Source organism: Carassius carassius, chromosome 47, assembly GCF_963082965.1.
Source record: "Carassius carassius chromosome 47, fCarCar2.1, whole genome shotgun sequence".
Lineage (NCBI taxonomy): Eukaryota > Metazoa > Chordata > Actinopteri > Cypriniformes > Cyprinidae > Carassius > Carassius carassius.
Genome location: NC_081801.1, coordinates 5,156,485 through 5,179,747, shown reverse-complemented (window position 1 = coordinate 5,179,747; position 23,263 = coordinate 5,156,485). Strand labels below are relative to the sequence as shown.

Below are 23,263 nucleotides of genomic sequence, written 5' to 3'. Positions count from 1 at the left end.
CCTTGTAGCCATGGTGACCAGGCTGAAAGGAAATTGCTTTCAGGCTAATTAAAATGAAGCAAAGCGAGAGCTGAAGCACACAGACTTCAAACAAGTTTAGACATGTTAGATATTTTGTGTATGTATCATTTATTAATGATAATGTTGTTTGCACAGACATGGAACAAAGTCTACCGAACATCAGCAAGACATTCTATAAAACAGAACAACCACCCACCATGAATGGCTTCTTTCATGCAAAAACTGTATGCGTCCTCGAAGGTACTCATTTTCCAAAGGAAATGCAAAGCAAAATACGGAGTTGAGGACAAATGAAGATCTTAAACTAGTACTGAGCTCCTCGTGAAGTGAAACGTTGAAATTAAAAGCTGCAGCTGAGTTAGAGGGGAAAAAATGCAATTGTCCTAGAAAAACAAAAACAAAAAAAAAGATATTTTACAGTGCGTTCCACAATTTGACCAAAACATTCATTTATGGTGAAGCCCAAATTTGCTGCACTTTTTTTCCCCTTTTCACACTTAGCATGTGAGTCAGTGAAACACCAAACTAGAGACTTTTCCACGGTATGCTGCTCAAAAAAAAAAAAAAGACAAATTTACATTTTTAGTATACACTTTAGTACTTTAGTATACTAGCAAGACCGTGAAAACACGCAACTATTAGTGGGGCGTCCTACTTTGGAGATCATGTGTAAAAGAACTTTGGTTTTAAATAAATCAGGCTAAATGGACATATTCAGGATTCGTTTCAGTTGTATCTGCAGGGCAAAGTGGTTTTGCATTCAAATCACCAATAAAAGCTTCCCAAAGACCGTCAAAATCCAATGAGCATGAATCTGAAATGTGGTTCTTGATGAGTTGAGACACTGTAGTGTGATAATAATCCAAAACACAAATGCAATCAAACATAAGTTATGATTTGGAACAAGCTGCCCGAGAAGAAATGAAGTGAGGAGAATCGTCCGGCTGTGAAGTTAAAAATCACATATGTAATCAACACGACCTCTTGGCAGTGGCTGAGATAGGCTATATAAATTTAAATAACGACTTTCATGTCTTGTTCTTCCGTAGTGATAAATTATAGTAGTTTTGAATGGACGACTAATTCACAAAACAGAAATGCACGATAAAAAAAGCTTTCAGGCTCAATTCCACATCCAGTTCTTCAGTCAAACGCCATTCTCGGCTGCTTTAGGAGACGTTATTCCTGCTTGTGTTGTAGGTTGCGGACTGATTGTCCTTTTAGAGTGCAATATGTCTCACCGAGAGGTGTAACTGTGACATTCTGTGCACTTTGTTTTAGCAGCAGTTCGGAAACTGGGACCGAAAGCATCCCAAGACTGAGACAGCCGTTTGGACAGCATCTGTTCCCACGAGAAAACACAAGAACTCTCTAAAATAGAAAATAAAAAGGAATCTATAAAAAAGGTCTAGCCAACACGCATACAAACAACTATCATAAAGTATACAAAATGTTCTCATAGATAATTAAATACACATAAATCAGTTTTTTATATATTACACTTCTTTAAACACACATTCTGTGTATAGATTTATACATTTTGTATATATATATGTATATATTTATGTATATGTATGCACAACAAATGAGCATACAAAAAGGCCAGAATAAAGAAAAACAATGTAAAACGCTTCTATACGTTCTATATTACAACATACAGACAAATAAATAAAAAAATCCTTGCATCCATCCACTAGGGGGCACTACCTCGCTCTAACTTCTCAGCTGCACTCAGCCGTTTGGACTTAATGAAGGCCATTCCGTGTGTCCGCATGTGTGTGTTCACGGCTCCCTCTGTTTCAAACGTTTTTGAACATACTTTACATTGAGTATCTGGGATACCGTCGTTGGCATCCGGGTTGGGCGTGTTCTCTTGCTGCTCGTTGTGTCGCCCGAGTCCTTGGGGCTCCTTCAACTTGTGCACGATGAACAGGTGTCGGGCGAGGGAGTTGTGTGAGGTGTAGCACAGGCCACATTCGCGGCACTGGTAAGACGAAACGTCAGTCTTGTGCTGGGGAATGTGCTCGTGGAAATGCACAATGTCCTCTGTGGTGAAGCTACACACTGCGCATTTGTGTGTTTTGAAGACGTTGATCTTGAGCTTTTTTAGAGGTTGTGAGGATGAGCTCTTGGACCGCTGAGCAGAAGTCACCTCTCCTCTGGCCTCATCCACTTCCTCTTCCCTCTCAGCGTTGTCTTCTTCTGAGTGGAGCTTTCGTTTAGGACTGGGGACCTGAAGATACAAAATGCCATGTTTTATTCAAAGCTGCAATAAAGCGTTTATTAGACCTTTAAAAAATGTAGCTGCTAAATATTTTCAGACACTCGTAACTGATAATGACAGATATTATATTAAAAATCTTACTGACTGAATGGTTGTGTTATGCAACAGTCCCAGTCAATACAGATCCAAATGAGCAAGTCTGTTCACTGTTACCTGTTCTTTGTCTGGGGTGACCTCTGTGCCGCTGGAATCTGCCGGAAGCTTGGCCTCTGTGTCTTTGATGCCATGCATCAACTGAATGTGTTTCTCTAGCAGCAGTCTTTTGGTGAAAGTGCGACTTGGTTCTGGGCAGTGTCTGAGGAGACCCAAGAGAGATCTGTTTGACGCTCATAAGTGTTTGGGATTAGTTTTGAAGTAAAATGAAGTGCCTTAAGCTTGAACATGCAGAAGCACAGATGAAACTAATGGATGGGTCCGGAAACACATGATACTCACGGACATGAGTAGACCTTTCGTAGACCCTTGTGTTTGATTCGGTTGTGTCTACATAAACTGTGAGAGGAACTGAAAGACTTTTCACACTGTCGACACGGATGCTTTTTCAGTTGCTGGTGAAGCAGAAAGAAGAAAGATTCTTTATAATCATGCCGATATGTGTGCACTGATGTAAATTAATTCAGCATGGTGTCCTAAAGCCCTGAGTCTCAATCATGAGACTCACTTTTTTGAAACATTATTAAAAAAGCTGTATTTTACCTTCCCATGCTCTCTTTTCATGTGAGAGATGAAGACTTCTCTCTGTGTAAACAAGCGGTCACACTCCCTGCAGGTCCAGCCAGGGCAGGAGGTGGACAATGGGGCTTTTTTAGGAAGGTCTGTCCCATTACTATTCTTTTTTGTTGGGGATGTTGGCTTCCTCTCTCCCTTCTCAAGGCTGTCGATAGAGACGGTCTCTTTGTTGTTGTTATTCGGGCTCATGGAATTGGTAGGTTTGGAGCTGAGGGGAAGATTGATGCCCAGATTTGGAGGGCCCTCGATAGTCTTTAAGATGCCGTGCATGGACTTGAAAGGATAATAATAATAATAATAATAATAATAATTTTAAGATTAATAAATTGTTTTTTTTATATGTAATTTGATCATGTCATGAATAAATTTCAATGACCTGTTAATACAATATGTGATGGCATATGACAATTAATAATAATTTCCACTGATTTATTCCCTTACTTTAATATGATCCAACATGAGCTGCTTTTGGGCGTAGTGTAACGAACAGTCCGGACACTTGAAGACAGACACCTTCTGACTGGAAATGTGCTGGTCAAAGTGCGTGTAGAGCAAAGTCTGCTGGGTAAAAACGGTGTCACACATGGAACACTTGTAGATCAGCCTGCAAAACAACACATATCAGTGAAGAGACTACTTTCTAAAATGCTAGGTTGCTTGTTTTTGCTTGTGTAGGTGTTCATTCCTACTTCTCATTACAAGGTTCAACACTTCAGTCCGAACAAAACAAACAACATTTTCTCTCTCTCTAGAATAATTGTTGTGTTGAAGGAATTATGATTGTTGAAAGCGCCATACTGAACCTTGCATTAAAGGCTTGTGTTGTCAATAAGCCAGCTGATCAGGTTTCCAAAATGGTTATAGGTAACACTGGAAGTGCAAACAAACCATCTGGCCTTTTCATTAAAAAGTGCTGATGAACACAACAGGCCTTCTGAGGGCTGATGGGGTTCAAAGAGAGGACACAGCAAATTAAAGCCACTGTGCATAATTTCTTTCTGCTCCTGAAAAGGTCAGTAGCATTTGAGTTCTAAAGGAACTGATTTGACACACCTATTGAGTTTCCCTCCATTCTACTACTACTAAGAATTATTGCAAGCTTGTTTTGTCATGAAGATGGCAGTGTTTAGTGCCATGCATGCGTTTGCACCATAAGAAAATAACGTGGTAGATGGATAGTGTTTTATTTTAATCAAAAAAGCATAATCCACAAACCATAAATAGTTACCTATCAGTAACACCTGCAATGAACATTATTACACAGCTCTATTAAATACTTGATTCTAATTGATCAATCACTGCAGTCTGAGGTCAGACTGCTCTACTGTATAACTAACCATTTTCCAAGAAACAAAGCTGTGCAAGCTGCATGTCACAGTCTTTCATCTCACATAATACAATTACTTCAACTTAAATCAATATTTCATGTCTATATACTCATTTGATAAGTAATAAATAGAATATAAGATCTGATGATCCGGTTGGGATTATTTTGGTATAATGAAAGGCTATTTATACATTATCGCTAACTTAACCATCTGGTTTCTAAAATAAATTGGTTCCATCTTTGGATAAAGAAGAAGTCATTAATCACAAAGACACTATTTTATTAATTCTATGAATTTATAAAGAAAAGACTTACTTGGGCTCTCCAATTTTGACTCCTGGATGCTGGGTGTAGGCATGGGAATGTGTACCGGGGGCCGATTTAAAAGCCATGGGGCAGATGGGGCATTTGTAGAAGATTTCACAGTGGGATCCCTGAATGTGTGACTTGAGAGCAGCAACATCAGCAAAGATGACACTACAGTGAACACAGCTATAACCAAAAAAGAAAAAAGAAAGTGTTACTCTTGAATATAACCTGACCCTTTTTTTGTTTCCATAACCGATGGCAGTCACCTTTAATGCAGCATCAGTCATGGGCGAATGGCAGAATAATGACAGTGAATAGCTCCATGATTGCCGTTTTGAAAGCATGACAAATCTTCATTTCATGTTCCACTCAAAACCAATTAAACACTTAGGCACATTTTGTATTTCAGTGCACGTCTTATGCATAAATAGAAGCTTTTATGTCAACTCAGAAATAAGAACATAGACTGAGGTCAGTAGAGGTGGATACACTCATCTTAGAATTTGCTTCAATACTCAATACTTAGTTTGTGATTCGATACTCTCACAATATTTAGTTCTTGTAAAAGAATACCTGATATATCACAATACGTTTTTCATATCCACAATGCATGTTGTCACATTTTTTTTAAGTGTTTAAGTATTATAAGTAAACTGTGGCACGATGCATTGTTACACCCCTAGTGGTCAGTAAAGATAATTACACAGTTTTGCTGATCTCTGGTTATGGTAAAAATTCTCCAGTATTTAGCATTAAAAAAAATAAATGAACATTTCATTTACTTGCAAAGAGGTCATTTCTCAGAAGGTCATTCTTTTTATTTTAGAGAATCATACAATACTAACCGGTAGCCCACTCGACGTGTATAGTGCAGGCAGTTCTTGGTCACATGAGACTGAAAATGGACTGATCGACAGATAGCTCCACATTCAGGGCAGATATATGGAGACTTGTGCTGATGGATCCGCTGATGGGAAGCAAAGCTACACTGGTTTGGCAGTAGCATTTGGCAAATGGTGCAGGTTTTCTGTTTCAGTTGAAAGAAATGCACAAGCAAATTATTCAAAATGTCTTTAACACAACTTTTAACTACTTCTGTAAATAAAAGAAGACACCAGTATTGTACTCGAGACTGACCCTCTTCTGGGGCCAGTTGAAGAAACTGCTTAGACTTGTCTTAAAAAGTTAGCCATTTAATTTATTTTCTCCTAGACTGGTCATTACTGTTTAAAATCAGTAATAAATGTTGATTGGCCAAATGTTAATCAAAAAGGTAAGATTATCTCTTGGCCCCATGTCTTGGTCTTGACCTGAACTCAACCTGTCTCGACCTTGACTTAGAATCAAATAAACTGGTCTCGACTACAATGCTGATAAAGTTGATGACCATTTCAGCTCTTACATCACAATTAATCTGTGTACCCACCTGTCCACTGGATTCAGGAGCCTGCTGGTAATGCATTGCAAGAGATGACTCTTCTTGAAATGTCTCATTACATTCCAAGCACTTTAGACTCGATCTGCAGACCTTGGAGACATCCTTATCTAGGGGCATGGCAGCCACAACAGGGGCTGAAGAGGGTGCAGAGATCACCGTGGTTGGGTTTACTTTCCCTGGACTCCCCACTATGGAGGATCCAAGGTTAGCTGAAGAGGTGGGAGCACTGGAAGTTACTGATGGCGCAATGATCATCTGGTCAGCTGGAATTGGCTTCAGGATGAGATGAGAACACTGCATGACAACCCCTTTGTCTTTGTGGCCCCTAGCATGTGACAGAAGACTGCACTTGTTGTAGAAGACTAGGTTTTTGGCGCAGTGGTTGCAAGTGACCTCAATGCGGACACTTCTGCGGTCAAAATGTTGAGTGAGGCTTTTTTCCAGGGCAAAAGAATCACCACATTCCAAGCATTTGTATCCTCGGGATGGTAAAGATATACAGGCAGAAATCGGAGGGCTGAGATTTGGTACATAAACTGGCACAGGGTTAATGCTACTCAAAACTTTATTGAAGGCCTCTACTACTGAGCTCTGGGAGCTGGTTAGGACCTGGACCCGAGACACTTTCTTCTGTTGTTGCTGGGCCAACATGGCTTGCTTGATGGGTTGTTGGGGCTTGGTCAGAACCTGGTGGAGTTCAGCTGCTGATGCATTCTGAGGCAAGAGATTTAAGTTGGTTAGGTGGACAGTCTTTGGCACAAGTTTGGTGTTTGTTAGGCTGGAAGCAGGCACCATGACAGTTTGTTGCTGAATGGCAGTAGCAGCTTTAAGGATGGCACTGCTGGCACTCTGAACAGATGCCGCTGGTATGACAGTTGCCTTTACAGTCGTATTGTTGGCAAGTTTCAGGTTAATCACTTGGGAACCTGCGGTCTTAACGGCTGAGACAGGTAAGAAGGCAGTGGCTACGGGCTTGATGGTCATTTGTTTAGTTACCTCAATGGCAGAGCCTCCAGAAGTTGCCACTACTGTGGTCGGCAAAGTTCTCGTGGGAGAAGAGAAAACAGAAGGCGAGGTTGAGGAGGACAGCAGAGAAGAGACAACATTGGGTGAAGAATCAATACCTTTCTTTAAGACTTCAGGATCAAACTCGGGCAGAACTCTGGTAACTGTCCTCTTGATCTGCCCCGAAGATGTCTTGATCGTTTTAATGCGAACTTTGGGAATGACTGGTGTAGATCCTGCTGGAGATACAGGAGACTCTTTGCTGCTGCTTTCACTGGTAACACTGCAAGGACTCTCAGGCTGTTTAGAGATCACCTTCTTGCCAAGCTCCAGAGCTGACTCCTGCTCTGGTGATTTATCCGTATCCTTTGGGATCTCTTTAGCCTCTCTGGGTGAATCTCGAGATGTGGCTAGGGATTCTGGAGACATTGCTTCTGAGCTAGCTTTCTTTGCACTAAGTGCTGCAATTGCAGCAATGCAGGATGAGAGCTTTGCAGATGATTTGGCCTTGGCTTGGGAGAGGTTGGTCACATTCAACTCAACGACTGGTTCTTCAGGCTGTTTTGCTTGGGATCTTTCTTTGGAGTGCTCCTCAGTTTTTCTTGGTTTTTGAGATTCATAGCCATTTGCACTACTATTCTCAACTTTCATGTGATTGTAATTGCCATTTGTTTTTGGCCTAGATGGACCATCTGGTTTGGGGTGTTGAGAATGAGGCTCTTCCATTTTTGCACTCAGACCGGTTAGAGGGTTTGGTCTAATCTGTAAATTACTTTGTTTGTCAGCAGGGTCATCTACTTCAATCTTGTCATCATCATCAAACTCTTCTGCACTAGAGATGGGACTGAACTGGTTGAATGTGGAGAGATTTCCTGCCATCCCTTTTTGAAGCTTCTCACTCTCTTTGTTGTATCTGTTGGGTGACACGTGCAAAAAACCATTGTGCAGTCCATTTCCGACAGTGGGATGGACATCCTTTTCTGAGAGATGTTCAGTGGCATCAAAATTCCGGACGTTCTTAACAATAACACTAACCCCAACATCTGGACCAGAGGAGACATGTGAGTCCTCTTCATGGTGGGTATTATGTTTGAGTTGTGCCTCATGATCATCATGACCAGACTCAATGGCAGCCTTGGGATCAACCATATCAGGTATGTCAAAGGCCGCAAGCAGATCATCAAAATCTGGGGTTTTCATGTCACCCATGGTTTTATGAGAATGGGCTAAAGTCCTTTGAGAAACAAGGGAAAGACATTCCATATTACAATTCGCAAAGTAAAAAACTTCCTAATTAGATTGTATTGAAAGGACAGCAGCAAGAAGAGCTTAAAGCCTATAAAAATTATAACATTTAAGACAAGAAAGATATTATTGACAAAACTTACACAGTACTTATTACAGTATATATAAATCCAGGGTTTCCATTGTATTGATTTATTTGTGGCGGCCAATCACAATATCAACACGGACCACCACAAATAGATTTCCAAAATGCTTTGACTTTGTTGAATAAACATGAGCTCTGCATCTTTCAAAATCAAAACAAGGCATGGGTGTTTTTATATGAATTTATCATATTTGAAGAGAACTGATTAACTTTAGAAAAGTTTTGCTGTCATTTTCATTTCATCTTTCCTATAATGGCTGATAAAGTAGCATAGCTGCTTTGATTACAGCCGTCACTGGGGAAACCGCTATTTCTGCCACTCTTTAAGCACCTCCTGCTGGCAGAGAATGAATTTGCACTTTCAATAAGCCTGCTGTTTTATATCTACATTATATATTTCCCCCAGGGAAAGTGCCACCACACATGGGGTGCAAGTCTGTGGGAAACACTGAAATCCATTGCTCAGTGTCTTCAAGACACTACAATTTTGAATGTAAGAAGCTGCACAATGTTTAAAAAATTCTGTCAAACAGGCAGCATTTTAATGAAACTCCAGATGAAGGTAGCAAAACTCTTAAAACGCATCATCTGATCTACATATTCTTTTTCATCTGACTACATGTTCTTTATCATTCTCACTGATCTCCATCAAGCAATCAATCAATCAACATCCATCAATATGGTTTATATTAAGATTATAATTCACTTTGCATTAGAACCAAACATTTTTTTAAATGCCATTCAGAAATGTAGAAATCTCTTTATGTGAATGACTAATGTGTGCTATATTTAAACCTGCCTGTAGGTACCATAAAAAAGCACCTCATTGGAGACACAAATTTAATCAGTTGAATGCATGTAAATAAAAATAAAAATGTGAATTGTTTGGACATGGCATACTGTAAATAGTCTACCAGTAAATACATCTGTATATAAAAGGCTTGAAATGGAGAATGGCTCCAATACAACATGTAGAACATAAACTAAACATTAAAAAGGAGAGAAACAGAAAACTGTATCTTTGTTTTTATTTTTTTCCTAAAGAAAGTCAAAATGTTGAATTGATTAAGCCTGAGCATGTTTTGTCCTTTTTCTTTTGTTAATAAATTCATTAATTTGTATACTCTTAAAAGTATCAAATAAAGGATTTAAATATAGGAAATTAATAAAGGTTTTATTATATATATATAGTCTTATAGTCTTATATAATAAGACTATGTTGTGTGAGATATAATACATTTTGTAAAACATAATAATTTTTCCCCTGAATCATTTACTTTTGTGTTTATTTTTTACAGATTTGGTCCTCAGAGTTGATCCTACAATATTAATATTAACTAAAAACCCAATTACATATGAGCATCACTATTTTGCCATTTTTAAAATGAAATACTAAAGCACAAAGAAAATAAAGCTGTATCGTGTTAGTAAGGTTAGCCACCCCCCATTACTCCTGTTACTGCTGCTTTTATTGAAATGGAAGAGAGCACTGCAGTCCTGCCTCCATTACAGCTAATAACATCTGCACGCACAGGGTATGCAGGGCCAAGACGGCCTTCCCCACACACAATGGAGCCAATGGGGTAAGGCATGTAAGCAGAGAAGGAGCAGAAAACAAAAGACAGAAAAAGAAAGAAAGAAATAACACGGGGACAAACAGGACTTTAATGAAAGACATTAAGCTGTTGAAGCCAGTATGGGACCTAAACACATTTACAGCCGAGCAGCCTGGTTTCAAATCAGAGTATCGCTCTCAGGAAAACAACTGTGATTCTTGGGTCTCTATCCGAGGCCTTTAAAATTAGGCAACTGTATGACGCAGTAGTAATAAAAAAAGAACACACACGCACACACACACACACACACACACACACACATGCAAACATATAGAAGTTGAAACATGCAAATGAACCACTCCTCACCCTCTGTGTTCCGACAACTAGAGCAAACAATCTTGCTTTCCTTCCCTTCTTCCTTCCTTCCTTCCTCTCACCACCTCCACAACAAAACACCACCACCACCACCCTCCTCCTCCTCCTTTCTCCCTGACAGCAGAGGGAAAAAAAATCCACTTTTTGCACAAGGCAGGGCCCTTCAAGAAACAATCCACCAGGAGGAAAGGCACGCCAGAGACCATTCTAAATGGTGACCACCATGAATAACAGCACCTAGTGACCCACAGTCACCATATCTGCTCAGCTCCCATGGCTGCCTCCCGGCCCTGATGTGCATAACCGTCTGGAGGTGTGCAAAGACCGCCTCTCTAATGTCCCTGCTCTGGGCTGTATCACTCCTGAAGACCCCTTTGCCATTTTTGCTGCCATGAAGCAGTCAGCTATCTGCCTGTAGCACAGTAACTGTATTGTTTCCCAGGCTCCTCGTCTGCCTCAAACCGGTTTCAACCGGTTCCGGTCACCCTGCATAACGTGTGTGCTGCAGTGCAGCCACACTGGAGACACAGAAGCTGGCCGTTTCTTTATCAAATCTTCAATATTCCTGCAAAATATTCCTGTTTTGAGTGTGTGTTAATATTATCGAAGAGGTTTGTGTTCAGAATGCGTGTGCAGTTCACGTTGCCGAGCCGAATCAAATGCTAGGCCTGAAAAACACAAACTATGGAGGACATTTATGAAAAATACATGCACACCAGAGGCTGGTTTATATGGATGGATTGATGAATGAATTAGAGAAGGAAAAACTGAAAAGTCAAAAAGCAGATGCACATTCCAGAGGAACACCACAAGCACTGTGTAAACCAAAACCACAAGATGAGCACCGTTTCCTGACATAAGAAAACAAGACAGAGATAGTAAGTAGAATTTAAACAGGCTCGGTACCTGACCTCTTTTTGATTGTGCCTCTCGGTTTTACCCCATTCTGCAGCACTGGACTGCTTCTACTTCCTTCTCTGCCTCCCCTCTTCCTCTCTCTCTCTCTCTCCCTCACTCTCACACTCTCCATGGTCCCTGTTCCTCTCTTCTAGCCAGTGTCCCTGCTTCCTCCTCTCGCCTTTTCCCCAGAAACACGGATCTTTGTCAATTAAAATCGGCTGCTCGTCCCCTAATCCTCCAGCCCTGGGCAACCATGTCCGGTCTCTGCCAAGCGAGATAGAAAACAAAGGCCGTGACACATAGAAAAACACACACACACAGAGACACACAAACAGGGAAAAAGCAGGCTCTCGCCCTACCCCGCTTCGCCCCGGCTCTACTACCGGGAATCTTCGTGGAGAGGCTTATGCAAGACGTCAGTCCAGCCAGGCCCCATTCTGTATGAGTGTGATTTTTTTCCCCCTTCACTATGAGCCTGCTGGTTCCTGTTCTATAGGTCACTCTCTCCTCTGCAGATGCACAAGGCAGTGCAGGGAGGAAGGGGGCAGTGTTCTGACAAGCAGCCCTGGCCTTTTGTCTTTGCGTGCACTTGTTGGGGGGAGGGGGATGAGTCTCTGGCTCAAGACTGCAACCAGCTGCTGCGGCCAAAAAAGACAAGCAGATTCGAGTAGAGACAGACAGACAGAGAGAGAGAGAACCAGGCAGAAAGGAGAGATGGAGAAAAAAAAGGGAATATGAGACGGTACTGGAAGGAGGGGTGTAAGGGGAGAAGGGAATCTTCTGGAATGACGTTTGCAGAGAGACTGTGAGCAGGAAGAACAAAGGCCCACGATGGCATTGGCTAGCCTGCAGTCAAATCATGTATGTGTGTTGTTTTTTCATGCCGATGCATAGAGAATCATTCTATCCAATAGGCTCAGGCATATTTGTAGCATTTTTTAAGAACCTTTTTGAGACCAACAATAGCTTTAGCGACATTACAGTAATCATTCAATGCAGTGATGGTGTTGTTTTTTTAAATTATGGCCATGTGGTAATATTTACTATGCTGCAAATATAAAAATAAGCACTACATATTCTGGTTTCTGCAGTTTGGCTTTTGCCAAGCAAACAAACTAATCTGAGACACCCTAACAATGCAGAAAAATGCTAAAGTCAAGACCAATCAAATGCTAGACAAAACAGTCCATGAACTTATGAACTCACGTGTCACTTATCAGTACAAAGCAGATTGCATTTTTTAAGTCAATATGAATTGCTGTTGCTATTTTACTATTTTAAAAAGTCAAAACAAACTGCTGTTTGCAACCTTTTGCACTTCCCTTATCTGATGTGAAATGGAATATTTAATAAAATTTTATACATTGGTAATTGAGAGGACTGAAAGTATAAAACTGAAACGAATGCAAATTTACAAAACACAATGCCTCGATAGTTGTTTGGCTGTTGGTTAGCATTATTTACCTTTTTTTTTTTTGTGAAAAATCATTGATGATATGAAAAAAATATTGATAATCAAGATATAGGATCAATTTTGATTCCCTGCTGACTTGAAATAAAGAAAGCTGCATTTCAACAATTGGTAATTCAAATTTATACTCTAGGAAAATTTTAACAGACTATTCAATATTTAAGACTCAATTATTAAAAAACTGAGAAAAACAGGACTTGATCTTATCCAATCGGAATTGACTGCATTGTAAAAAAAAAAAGTAGGCAGCCAAACTGAATGCAAGTTTACAAAAACGTAGTTGTTTGGCTATTTGTCAAAAAATTATCCAATAGCGTTGCATGGCCTATGTGATGTCATCAACCGTAAAGTTGTTTCACAAGATAAGAAGGTTAAGGCATTTAGATTAAATATTAGATATAACAAACTACATATATTTTATGAATATACATTTATTATATATATATATATATATATATATATATATATATATATATATATATATATATATATATATATATATTAATTTTGGATGTTGTTCATCGTGGCCTACATGAGGCTTCTTTAGCCCTGGCCCCTGAACCATTTACAGGGCAGTGAGCGGTTCTGATAACTTCTGCAATGAGAAGAACATGAATGCATGTAGCTATTGCGCAACAAACTGACAGACTCAAAGTACAGTGAACGAAATCCCCCATTCAAACCAGAAAACCACAACGGCAGCAATGCTACGGACAATAAACGCATGTATGCTCTCCACTACACCCCATTATCAGCAACCCTCCTGGCCTTCCACAATGACAGCAGAAGGACCCATTCAAAGAGCAAAGAACAGATGCTGACCTACCTGTGGGTTATTGTAAGAAAGGGATGGGTCTCAATTCTCAGCAGGGCAGCAAAAGCAAATTTCAAAGACATGAAGGCCAGCCATGATTCTTGCTGCTGCACCACCAAATTCAGCTATGAACAGCACAACCTAGAATGACAGACATCATCAGTGTGCATGAAAGAGGGACTCAGGAATACATTGCAGTGCTGTCAAAAATAATTGCAAGACGTTGCTCATGGGTGCAAGCAGCCCTCATGACAGCACAGTACTAAAATGATCGAGAATGCATGGCTTTCCCCCTGCCGAACATAGCAGTAAGACATGGAGAGGGTGCTGCCCACCCCCCGAGATGTAAGCGCAGTCACATGACCGCCGGTGTCCTATTGATGCCATATATTGTGCCATGATACTGCCAGCTGCAACATTATTGTTACATTCGACTTTCAACACGTTCTATGACGTCACCACGGAGTTCTCGCAAAGCGCAGAGTATTTATCCGCTCTCATTAAAAGAACAAAGGTTTTTTTTTTTTAAATCGCTTTTGCTTTTCTTTCATTTCGGAAATGTTCTCTCAAAGATTGCACATGCATTTCTAAAATGTTTCGGTATGAAACAATTTACGTCATATAACCATGTGTTTTGTACTTGAATGCTTTAATACCTTGAGCTGAGATTTTTATTTATTTTTTTACTTTCAATCCCACAAACCCTTGCGATTGACACAGCGGCACGATTAAACGACTCAGTTCTTTCGAACAGCTCGTTTGTAAATTGATTCAGTGAATCTTTTACTACGCCACTGTATCGTGTGCTTCTGGCGTGGAATATAACGTGCTCAAAAAAAAAACTTCTGTGTAGTCATAAAGTGATGTTTTTTACGTTTTTATAAAGTTTTATTTTATGTGTCCTGGTGCATTTTGCTGCGGCCATGGTTTAAGTTTTCAAAAATAACTTAAATGTTCAAATTCATGGCTGAAAGGGATTTGGACGTTTTAATAAAATGTTAAATCCAACTCTATTTGTATTCATGCATCCAGCTGTAATCATATTTCCCTTATTTATTTAGAAATGTTATGTTGTTTGGCAATTTGGGAGTGATTTTTTACACGTATTATTCGCATCAATAGTCCAATTCTCTACCCATCACATCATCCATCGGTGGTTTGTTAGGAATTTAGAATTTAGTTAGGAAGTCAGTTTCAAACAATCTAAGCTACTTTTATTATTTGCACTGAACAAATATAATTACAATATGGCTGAGTCATACAACGATACATAAAATTTATTCCAAATAATCCGGACCACACAGTCCGATCGCGAATCGGACATGTCCGAAAGTTCTGTTCTCGGTTCTTTTGGACCACTGATTCGGGAACCATTCGTTCGGCCCGAACCGTGAAAGACCCGGAAAGACCGGTTATGTGAATCGGATCAACTGATTCATTGAAAAGATCCGACTCATAAGAACGATTCATTTTTCGCACTTGGAAAAGAAAATCTTCAGTTGGTATAAGATTTGAGATCAAACATCATTGATCGTTTTCTCAAAGCGAATCCGTACAATTAATTAACGTTCTCCCGTATTAACAACATTATTATGGCCAAATGATGGAACATTATTGACGATTCCCATGGAAATTAGTGGATTGTTGATATTGAGCCACACTTACCCATGAGTCACCGCGGTGATCCCTATTCCCTCCTTATAATCTTCAAAGTCCGAATGAATATCTAAACATGCTCCTATTAAAACTGTAAGCTGTAAAAATGTAAGATTTTTATTACAATATTCAGCTGTTTACATGTTTCTTAACCGCTTGTTACGTGTTTGTGGGGGGCAGCCATCCAGTTCAGCTCCTCATAAGACCAAACTTGATTCCCAGAAGTCTTTGCTGCACACATCAGCAATGTGCTGGTAAATAAACAGGAGTCTCTAGTAACATAAACAATCTAAACACATTATTTATATGTCTATAGGCCAAAATAATTGTGAATACCACGTTTGTGGACACAATCAATCAAAAATTAAAAAAATAAAACATTGAAAATGATATTACATATTGGTCATTTTTAGTCAAAATACAATATAGTAGCCTAAAACTTTGACAGAATTAAGGGAAACTTTACTTGGATGTCTTTAAGGCTAGAGATGTGTTGACCTCTTTTAATTTCTAACCATTTCATATTTGCATTTTTTTTACATGATGAAATTATTATAAATCATTAAACTGTGACTGAGCTTTTATTATTAAACGTTAAAGTGTCATATTTAAGTTTTTGTCCTTTTCTTGACATATCCTCTGGTCAACTGCAACCAGAGTTTGTGCAACAACCTTCAAACGAAACCAAATAGTTCCATCTAGTGGTGAAAGTCATGTTATGAATCATTTCAGGAATTACATTTTATTCCAGTTGCATGCGATTGAACACATACTACAGTTATGTCAAGTTTTAGACTAATTCTGACACTTTCAAGCTTTCTCGTTTATTGTTCTTGACAAAATTTCAGTTCATAAAGAAACAGACATTTTAAAGCAACATACTTTGCTTTGCAATGCTTTGATTATAATAATAATAATTATTTTTACTTGTTGCTATAAACTCATTTCTCTTTTGACATTCACACTTAATATCATGAAGAACTTTCGGTGATAATGAGGTAAACAGCAGCATGAGAAGCTCACCTCACCTGCCCTGCTTTGTGTTGTTCACAAAACTGACAGAACCTTCGAGGTTATGTCCATCATTTTCAGGCTTTGCTATCAGGGTCACATTATCTGGAAATAACATATCTTTAAATAGGATTACTCCAATAATATATCTTATGGATAATCATTACAGAAATTCACAGAAAGCCTCACATATTGCTTCATCTGCATGTGCCCATTGTTCACTTGTTGATTTTTCCATTCAGGTAAAACCAGAATCATCAAAGCCCATCTGTTCTTTCCGATTTACAGAACAAAACAAGCTTTTAGGAGGTTACCAGGGACTTTGCTTGCTGGGTGAGAGATGTGATAAATATAAAAATATGATGTGAAAAATATAACTTACTCTCCTATAGTTGCACATCTGCACCCAGCGCTTTACATTGACAGACAGAATTGTATGCTACTTCTTCTTTGTGGTTCAATCATATATTTTTTTAAGGGTGATTTTAAGCTTTCACTTCATTCATGTTCCTTTTTGATATTATTGCATGCTTGTTTTGCAGTCCTGAGAAATAACAGTAGATATAGATGTTCATGTTTGTGTCAAGTGTCAATAACAATAACAGTAAAACACCGCTCGGTACGAGGCTTTCGGTTCGGTACGCGGTACGCATTATGGACCGAACGGTTCGTTGGACTAATTAATTATATTTGGAAAATAAAAAAAATTGTGAAATATAATGATATGCGTTCAACAAGGTAGCCCAATAACCCAAACGACGTAGCAGGCAACGCCCCTGACACCCCCGAAGAAGAAAAAAACACCAACTTATATGTTTATGTTAGGCTACTCAGTCAGGCGCTCGCTCACTCAGTAATACACGCTGAAGGCTCGTTGCAAAATGGCCAATGCGTTTAACAGACCAGAAATAGAAGATCCTCCAATAACCAACAGGTCTGGTTTTTGGGTGCACTTTGGATTCCCTGTAAGCTATAATGGTGATGGCAAGAGAGTGGTGGATAAAAAAACAACAACGATATGTTGCATCTAGGGTACACCAGCTGAAAAAAAAAAAAAAAAAACCAGCGGGAATACTTGAAACATGTCAACTCATTTACGCCGACATCACCTTAGTGTGTCAGTATCTGGGAAAAGACGGAAAAAAGGAGAAACATACAAGCAACAAGCTATCCCCGCAGCATTTAGACAGACATTTCCAACGGATTCAAACAGATCAAAAACCTTACTATTTACCATTCATTCTATCATCACCATTATAGCTTACAGGGAATCCAAAGTGCACCCAAACACCAGAACTGTTGGTTATTGGAGGATCTTCTATTTCTGGTCTGTTAAACGCATTAGCCATTTTGCAACGAGCCTTCAGCGCGTACTGAGTGAGCGAGCGCCTAGGTTTTAAGAACATGCTTAATGTAATTGAGCCCCGTTACAATATTCCTTCACGAGCCCATTTCAGACAGACCGTAATTCCTGCTTTGTTCCAAAAAACATAAGCCCTATAGAGAACCAATTGAGTAAAAACACACTCAATATAAAGAGTTATAGAGTTCCATATAAAAAGTTACATCTTTGTATTTGTTCATAACTAATATAACATTTTCATTTTTTTTTATAAGGAGCTGTTTTTGTTTTATACAGTATGCTGCTAAGAAAACACCATAGAAGATGGGTAAAGAATAGCTCCATCATTGTTCAATGTAAAAAAAAAACATACTTTGTTAGTTTTAATAAATAAAACATTTTTTAAAAATCAAGGAAATTTATCTGCCAATTTTTTCTTTTTGCTGTATCTAAAACGTACCGAACCGTACCGAACCGAACCGTGACACCAGTGTATTGTATCGAACCGAACTGTGAATTTTGTGAACCGTTACATCCCTTATATATATATAATGAATATAGCATGCTATGGTTTCACACAAATTCTACGGCCATGAAATAATAAATAAACAAATAAAATAAAAAGAAGAAGAAGAAAATGATTTCTGGAGAACCAGCTTCTGTATGTATGTATAGTAGCTTATAATGTCAAAGTGCAACTTAAATCACTGGCTTTATGCTATCATCAGTGCCCATTACCAGAAACTTTATTATTCTTTTCCCTTCTGTAAAATAAAATAATAAAATATTTTTTGTCTTGATTCAAAGGAGTTTGGAGCATTATTTTAGCAGATCATGGACCACTTTAAATCAGTTAAGACCAGTCGCGAGACCTCTTTCTGTCCCTACTTTCCTGTGACATAAAGCAATTGGGCTCTATTACACCAACTGCACGAGATAACAATAACACTCTATTTTTTACCCCACATGTAATGAAATACTGATGACATTCCACATTGAATCTGTCTTGGGAAACACAATAGCCCGTGGCTGAGATAATGACAGGCTAGCTCAACATGACATTCTGTTTTTATGTCAAACCCACCAAGAGACTGACGCAGGACCCCTGGGAGGGGGCATTAAACTTTCAACGTCCCACCCCACACATCCAGACACTGGCACGACAGATTCTCTCTATAGCGCACGAAATTATCGCGTCATTTTCTTTCACTTTATAAGTGGCCGTCGTCACGGGAGTATATACATGAAGTGATTATCCATATGCAGCATTAAACGGGCCTCTACTAGCAATAACAGCCCTAGCACGAGCAATTACAGGAGTATCTATCAAAGAAGCTGAAGGGACTCGAGTCTCACCTAAGCGTTATGTGCCTCGTATGGAGATATAGATTAGTCGTTTCCATCATTCTGGTTGTGCTCTGTGATGTTTATGCATCAGACCCACAACCAATTGGAAAAGTTTATCCGCGCGGAAATCACTGGGCTGTTGGTGAGTTAAAATCAATTATTTAAATGTATTTTATTATTATTAAGCGGATATCCTGCATATTTTTATTTATTTTTTATTAAAAATGTATTCTTTATTAATTTTTTTAAAGAAACCTATAAAAATGTTTACAATATAACGAAAGTTGTACGATGTAAGTCAGTTTTATTTGTCAAATGTGCATCAACAATACTTGTTGACAAATGAAATGTATTATTCTACAAACTATAAAAAATACGTAGTACGTAGTATGTAGTACATGAACAGGCAGTAATAAAAAAATATTTAAAAAAGAAATAAAAATTAAATAAAATATCACATTTAAATTGATGTGTGCCTATACCATACATGAAAATTTTTTTTAGAAACTAATATGCTGGACTAAAGAACCTGAAATGTAACATCTAGAACTGTTGATCTCCATGAGAACCACAGAACTGGACAAACAGAGGGTTTGTTGCTGAACCTAAGGAGCTGTGAAGCATTAATGAGTATACATTAAATGAAATCAGTAACACTAGATATAAATCACTTGATTAAATGTAGGCTACCAGTGGTAGTTTATTTAGTACATTCATTAAGTATGTATCTGGAGTGCTTGCAAAACTCTCAAGTGTCACTTAAGCTTCAAGTCTGAAGAGGAAGTGGGAAGTGGATCCATGGGGTGAAATTAGCAGATTAACAAATTGGATAAAAATAGCATGCAACTGTTTGCATGACGAATTTGTTAATAAAAGGAAAATCTGGTAAAATATTATACTTTATTTTGATTTTAGAGATTGAGATTGAGTTCGGTGGGGCTAATGCTGTATTTTAAAAATTGCTCATAAAATTAATTGTGACATGGTGAATAGAAGGAATTGTGGATTATTTTGGCTTAGATTTGTATTTTGTTTGCACATTAATGCCAGACTAGATTCATCATTTGTTTAAATAACTAATATATATATGTGTGTGTGTGAGTGTGTGTGTGTGTTTGTGTGTGTGTGTTCTTGATTAGGTTGTACTATATACATCAATTGCATTGTTTTGACTTTGCACATGAAGTCTTATTTAAGTGTGGAGATGCTCTCCTACCTAACATAGGTTCAATTATATTTGTGTTAAATATATTCTTTTTACTTGAATCAGAACAAAAATCAGTCTATAATGATCTATATGTATTTTAGGGCATTTAATGGGCAAGAAAAGCACAGATGAGCGGGTAAGACCTGAGGATCCAGAAGGCAATGATGATACCTCTATGACGATTCTAGATCAGGATCAGCAGCTGGAAAGACACAACAAACATCTGCTGCTGCCAGTCCTGCATACGCTCGTGAGAGGACGGACGGCACCGGAGAGCATGCTGGAGGGCACAGAGGAGATCGATGCTCATAAACTACTCCAGCGCATGCTGGAAGAGAGACATCACTGGGAGGAAGTTCATGAGAGGGACAGACAAGTCAAACTGGTAAGAAACGGAAAGAATTCCTTAACATAATCATTATGATAATGCAAAAATGCATGCAAATTTATTTTAAGTACATATAGATGGATCTGATTTATTTTTTAATTACAAAACAGTTCTTCAATGTGTATAATATACAAAAAAGAAAACATTGTTGGACAAATAAAGAATCACTTTTGACCACAAAAAATACAAATGAGACACAGATAAACCTTTTGTAACCAGTGTTATTTTAGTGGCATTTTTATAGTTTTTTTTAATTAATATTTTGAATGTTTTTATTTTTATATTTTCAGATTTTTTATTTAAGTTAAAGTTTGTCTTTTTGTGTGTTTTTGTCTTTTTTTAATTTAATTTAATTTAATTTAATTTAATTTAGTGTTTTAATATGTCTATATAGTTTTTATTTTTATTCAGTTTTAGATGAATTTATTTAAGTACATCAAATTAAACTAATATTTAAACTATACTTAAACTAGGTTTTAATTTTAGTTAACTTTACTAGATTTAGTTAACCCTATTTGAAAAAAAAAATTAAGCTAACAATGATATTTTGTTTAAGGTCAGTTTCCTTTGATTCTTATATAATAATATTTCTCTTTTTTCTATTTCATATACAGGCTGAGGATGTCTTGTTACGGGCTTTATTAATGCAGGATGACAATGAAAGCTGAGGACCAACTGGACAAAAGACTATGGTTTGAAGTTCTTATGGTTTGAAGGCTTGATTGAATACAAATATCTTTATTTGACAACATATAAATAAGCATGTTATATTTTTTATGCCAATATCACTACAAAAAAAAATGCATAAACTGAGTGTCATTATTCTGTATATTTTATGTTATTGTTTTATAACTGAATTCATCTTCATGATAACTGACACCATAGTAACCATTGTTGTCACAGTTCAATTGATTAATATTTAATAAACTTAACTTGTTGAACTGTCTGCGGTTTATAAAAACAACAGTGTACTCACTTGCGCTTCATTTGAAATGTCTTAGCTAGAAAAAGACTATTAAAGGAATAGTTCACTCAAAAATGAAAATTTTGTGAAAATTTACTTACCCTCAAGTCATGCTAGATGAGTTTGTTTCATCGAGACAGATTTTGAGAAGTTTTAACCACTTGCTCATCAATGGATCCTCTACAGTGAATGGGTGCCTCAGAATGAGAGTCCAAACAGCTGATAAAAACATCATAATAATCCACATTAAATCCGGAAGCGTCAGTTTAAAGATAAATTGCCTTAATAATGGATTTGTTTCACACAACACACAACTTTTCAAATCACAAGGCATTAATTAATGGACTGGAGTCATGTGGATTATTGTGATGTTTTTATCAGTTGTGTGGCCTCTCATTCTGACGGCACCCATTCAATGCAAGAGGACCTATTTGTGAGCAAATAATGTTATGCTAAATTTCTCCAAATCTGTTCTGATGAAGAAACAAACTCATCTACATCTCAGATGGTCTGAGGGTGAATACATTTTCAGCAAACTTTCATTCTGTCCTTTTTCATTTGTGAGAGTTTAAAGACCCAGTCTCTTTCCAAAAGCTATTTGTTACAGGTTATGATCGATCTCTTGAGGGGGTTGGCCATAACCTGCTTATTAGTCAAGCAGTCACTTAACAGAGGCAGGCAGGTGACAGGAAAACTCTTCAGCGCACACTAATGACCATCTGAATAACTAAATCACAATCTCTGTATTGTCTGTGACAACTGGAATGGTTGACGGTCTAGCTATCTCACTGCTCTCAGCTGTCCGTGCACAATAATAGCTCCAATTATACACTCGGATGTTTCTAATAATGAAAGATGTCAACTGAAGCCACTTTCATTTACTTAAGCTCATCTAGTTCACACAGTTTCCATTCTGATGTTTGCTTTCCTCAACTGTCACAGATGAATATAATTGCATCATTGATAAAGTTACTGCATAAAAGGCGAACTTCAGATTTGGTGATAGTGGTGTGTTCATGTGAGATGACGGTTTTGGAAAAAGTGTACATGTTCCAACTGCTAATGCAAACAAGTATATGAAGGAATTTAGCTAAACTGATGATCTGCAATCTCAATCAAATAAAATTAATAAAATAATAATAATTATTATCTTTATAAAAGTATATCAGAAATATTTATAATATCACACCTATAGGCCTGGTTTCACACACAGGGCTTAGCTTAAGCCAGAACTAGACCTTAGTTAAATTAAGATATTAAAGCGACTATTACAAAAATGCCTTAGAAGAAAACATTACAGGTGTGCATCTTGACACAGAACAATGACACTGACATTTGTTAAGATATGTCAGAGCAAGATATTTTCAGCTGAGACAGTTCAAACATGCATTTTAGTCTGGGACTAGCTTAAGCCTTGTCTGTGAAACCGGGGGATTATGTATATATATATATATATATATATATATATATATATATATATATATATATATATATATATATATATATACATATATATAAGAAAAAAGTTGACATTGTATTTTACTTTGGCTTTGAAAATTTTTAGAATTCCTGACTCCAGATTTAGTTTAGTTTAGTGATGGTGAAATCATATTTCTAGATAGGAACACCCACAGAAACCTAAAAATACACCATTTGTAAAGATTGATTGTAAAGACTCAGGTCCAGAAAATAATGTTCCTGACGCAACCACTAGATGGCGGCGTAATCA

The 23,263-nt window shown here is 37.9% G+C and overlaps 2 protein-coding genes across 11 annotated transcripts; one reads left to right on the top strand and one right to left on the bottom strand.

The window, feature by feature from the left end:
* Window positions 1-110: 110 nt before the first annotated feature.
* On the bottom strand, window positions 111-15,350 carry LOC132130970 (zinc finger protein 532-like). Of its 9 annotated transcripts, none has more exons than XM_059542871.1 (10): window positions 15,285-15,350; window positions 13,632-13,760; window positions 6,097-8,347; window positions 5,516-5,697; window positions 4,677-4,853; window positions 3,476-3,638; window positions 3,002-3,307; window positions 2,741-2,853; window positions 2,459-2,600; window positions 111-2,254 (listed from the first exon to the last, which is right to left on the bottom strand). In XM_059542871.1, the coding sequence occupies exons 2-10, from the start codon at window positions 13,700-13,702 to the stop codon at window positions 1,715-1,717; spliced, it is 3,945 nt and encodes a 1,314-aa protein (XP_059398854.1). In that variant the 5' UTR covers window positions 13,703-13,760; window positions 15,285-15,350; the 3' UTR covers window positions 111-1,714. The 9 variants fall into 9 exon arrangements, with proteins under 9 accessions (XP_059398854.1, XP_059398852.1, XP_059398851.1 ...); XM_059542869.1 differs by lacking the exon at window positions 15,285-15,350 and adding an exon at window positions 11,346-11,598 and having other exon boundaries at window positions 13,632-14,081; XM_059542868.1 differs by lacking the exons at window positions 13,632-13,760; window positions 15,285-15,350 and adding exons at window positions 11,346-11,598; window positions 11,694-11,860.
* Window positions 11,196-21,575, top strand: LOC132130972 (gastrin-releasing peptide-like). 2 transcript variants are annotated; one of them, XM_059542879.1, is made up of 3 exons: window positions 11,196-11,312; window positions 20,284-20,567; window positions 21,185-21,575. In XM_059542879.1, exons 2-3 carry the CDS (start codon window positions 20,292-20,294, stop codon window positions 21,236-21,238), a joined length of 330 nt encoding a protein of 109 aa, XP_059398862.1. In that variant the 5' UTR covers window positions 11,196-11,312; window positions 20,284-20,291; the 3' UTR covers window positions 21,239-21,575. The 2 variants fall into 2 exon arrangements, with proteins under 2 accessions (XP_059398862.1, XP_059398861.1); XM_059542878.1 differs by lacking the exon at window positions 11,196-11,312 and adding an exon at window positions 18,784-19,117 and having other exon boundaries at window positions 21,185-21,566.
* Window positions 21,576-23,263: the final 1,688 nt, after the last annotated feature.

Bases quoted from the DNA above. Each gene is read 5' to 3' on its own strand.
- LOC132130970 (XM_059542869.1), bottom strand. From the start codon at position 11,464: ATGGAGAGTGTGAGAGTGAGGGAGAGAGAGAGAGAGAGGAAGAGGGGA. The intron at 3,639-4,676 runs GTAAGTCTTTTC...GTTGTTTTGCAG, and splicing joins GTCAAAATTGGAGAGCCCAA to GCTGATCTACAAGTGTTCCA. The intron at 3,308-3,475 runs GTAAGGGAATAA...TATCCTTTCAAG, and splicing joins TCATGTTGGATCATATTAAA to TCCATGCACGGCATCTTAAA.
- LOC132130972 (XM_059542878.1), top strand. From the start codon at position 18,994: ATGTGCCTCGTATGGAGATATAGATTAGTCGTTTCCATCATTCTGGTT. The intron at 19,118-20,283 runs GTGAGTTAAAAT...TATGTATTTTAG, and splicing joins CGGAAATCACTGGGCTGTTG to GGCATTTAATGGGCAAGAAA. The intron at 20,568-21,184 runs GTAAGAAACGGA...TTTCATATACAG, and splicing joins GGGACAGACAAGTCAAACTG to GCTGAGGATGTCTTGTTACG.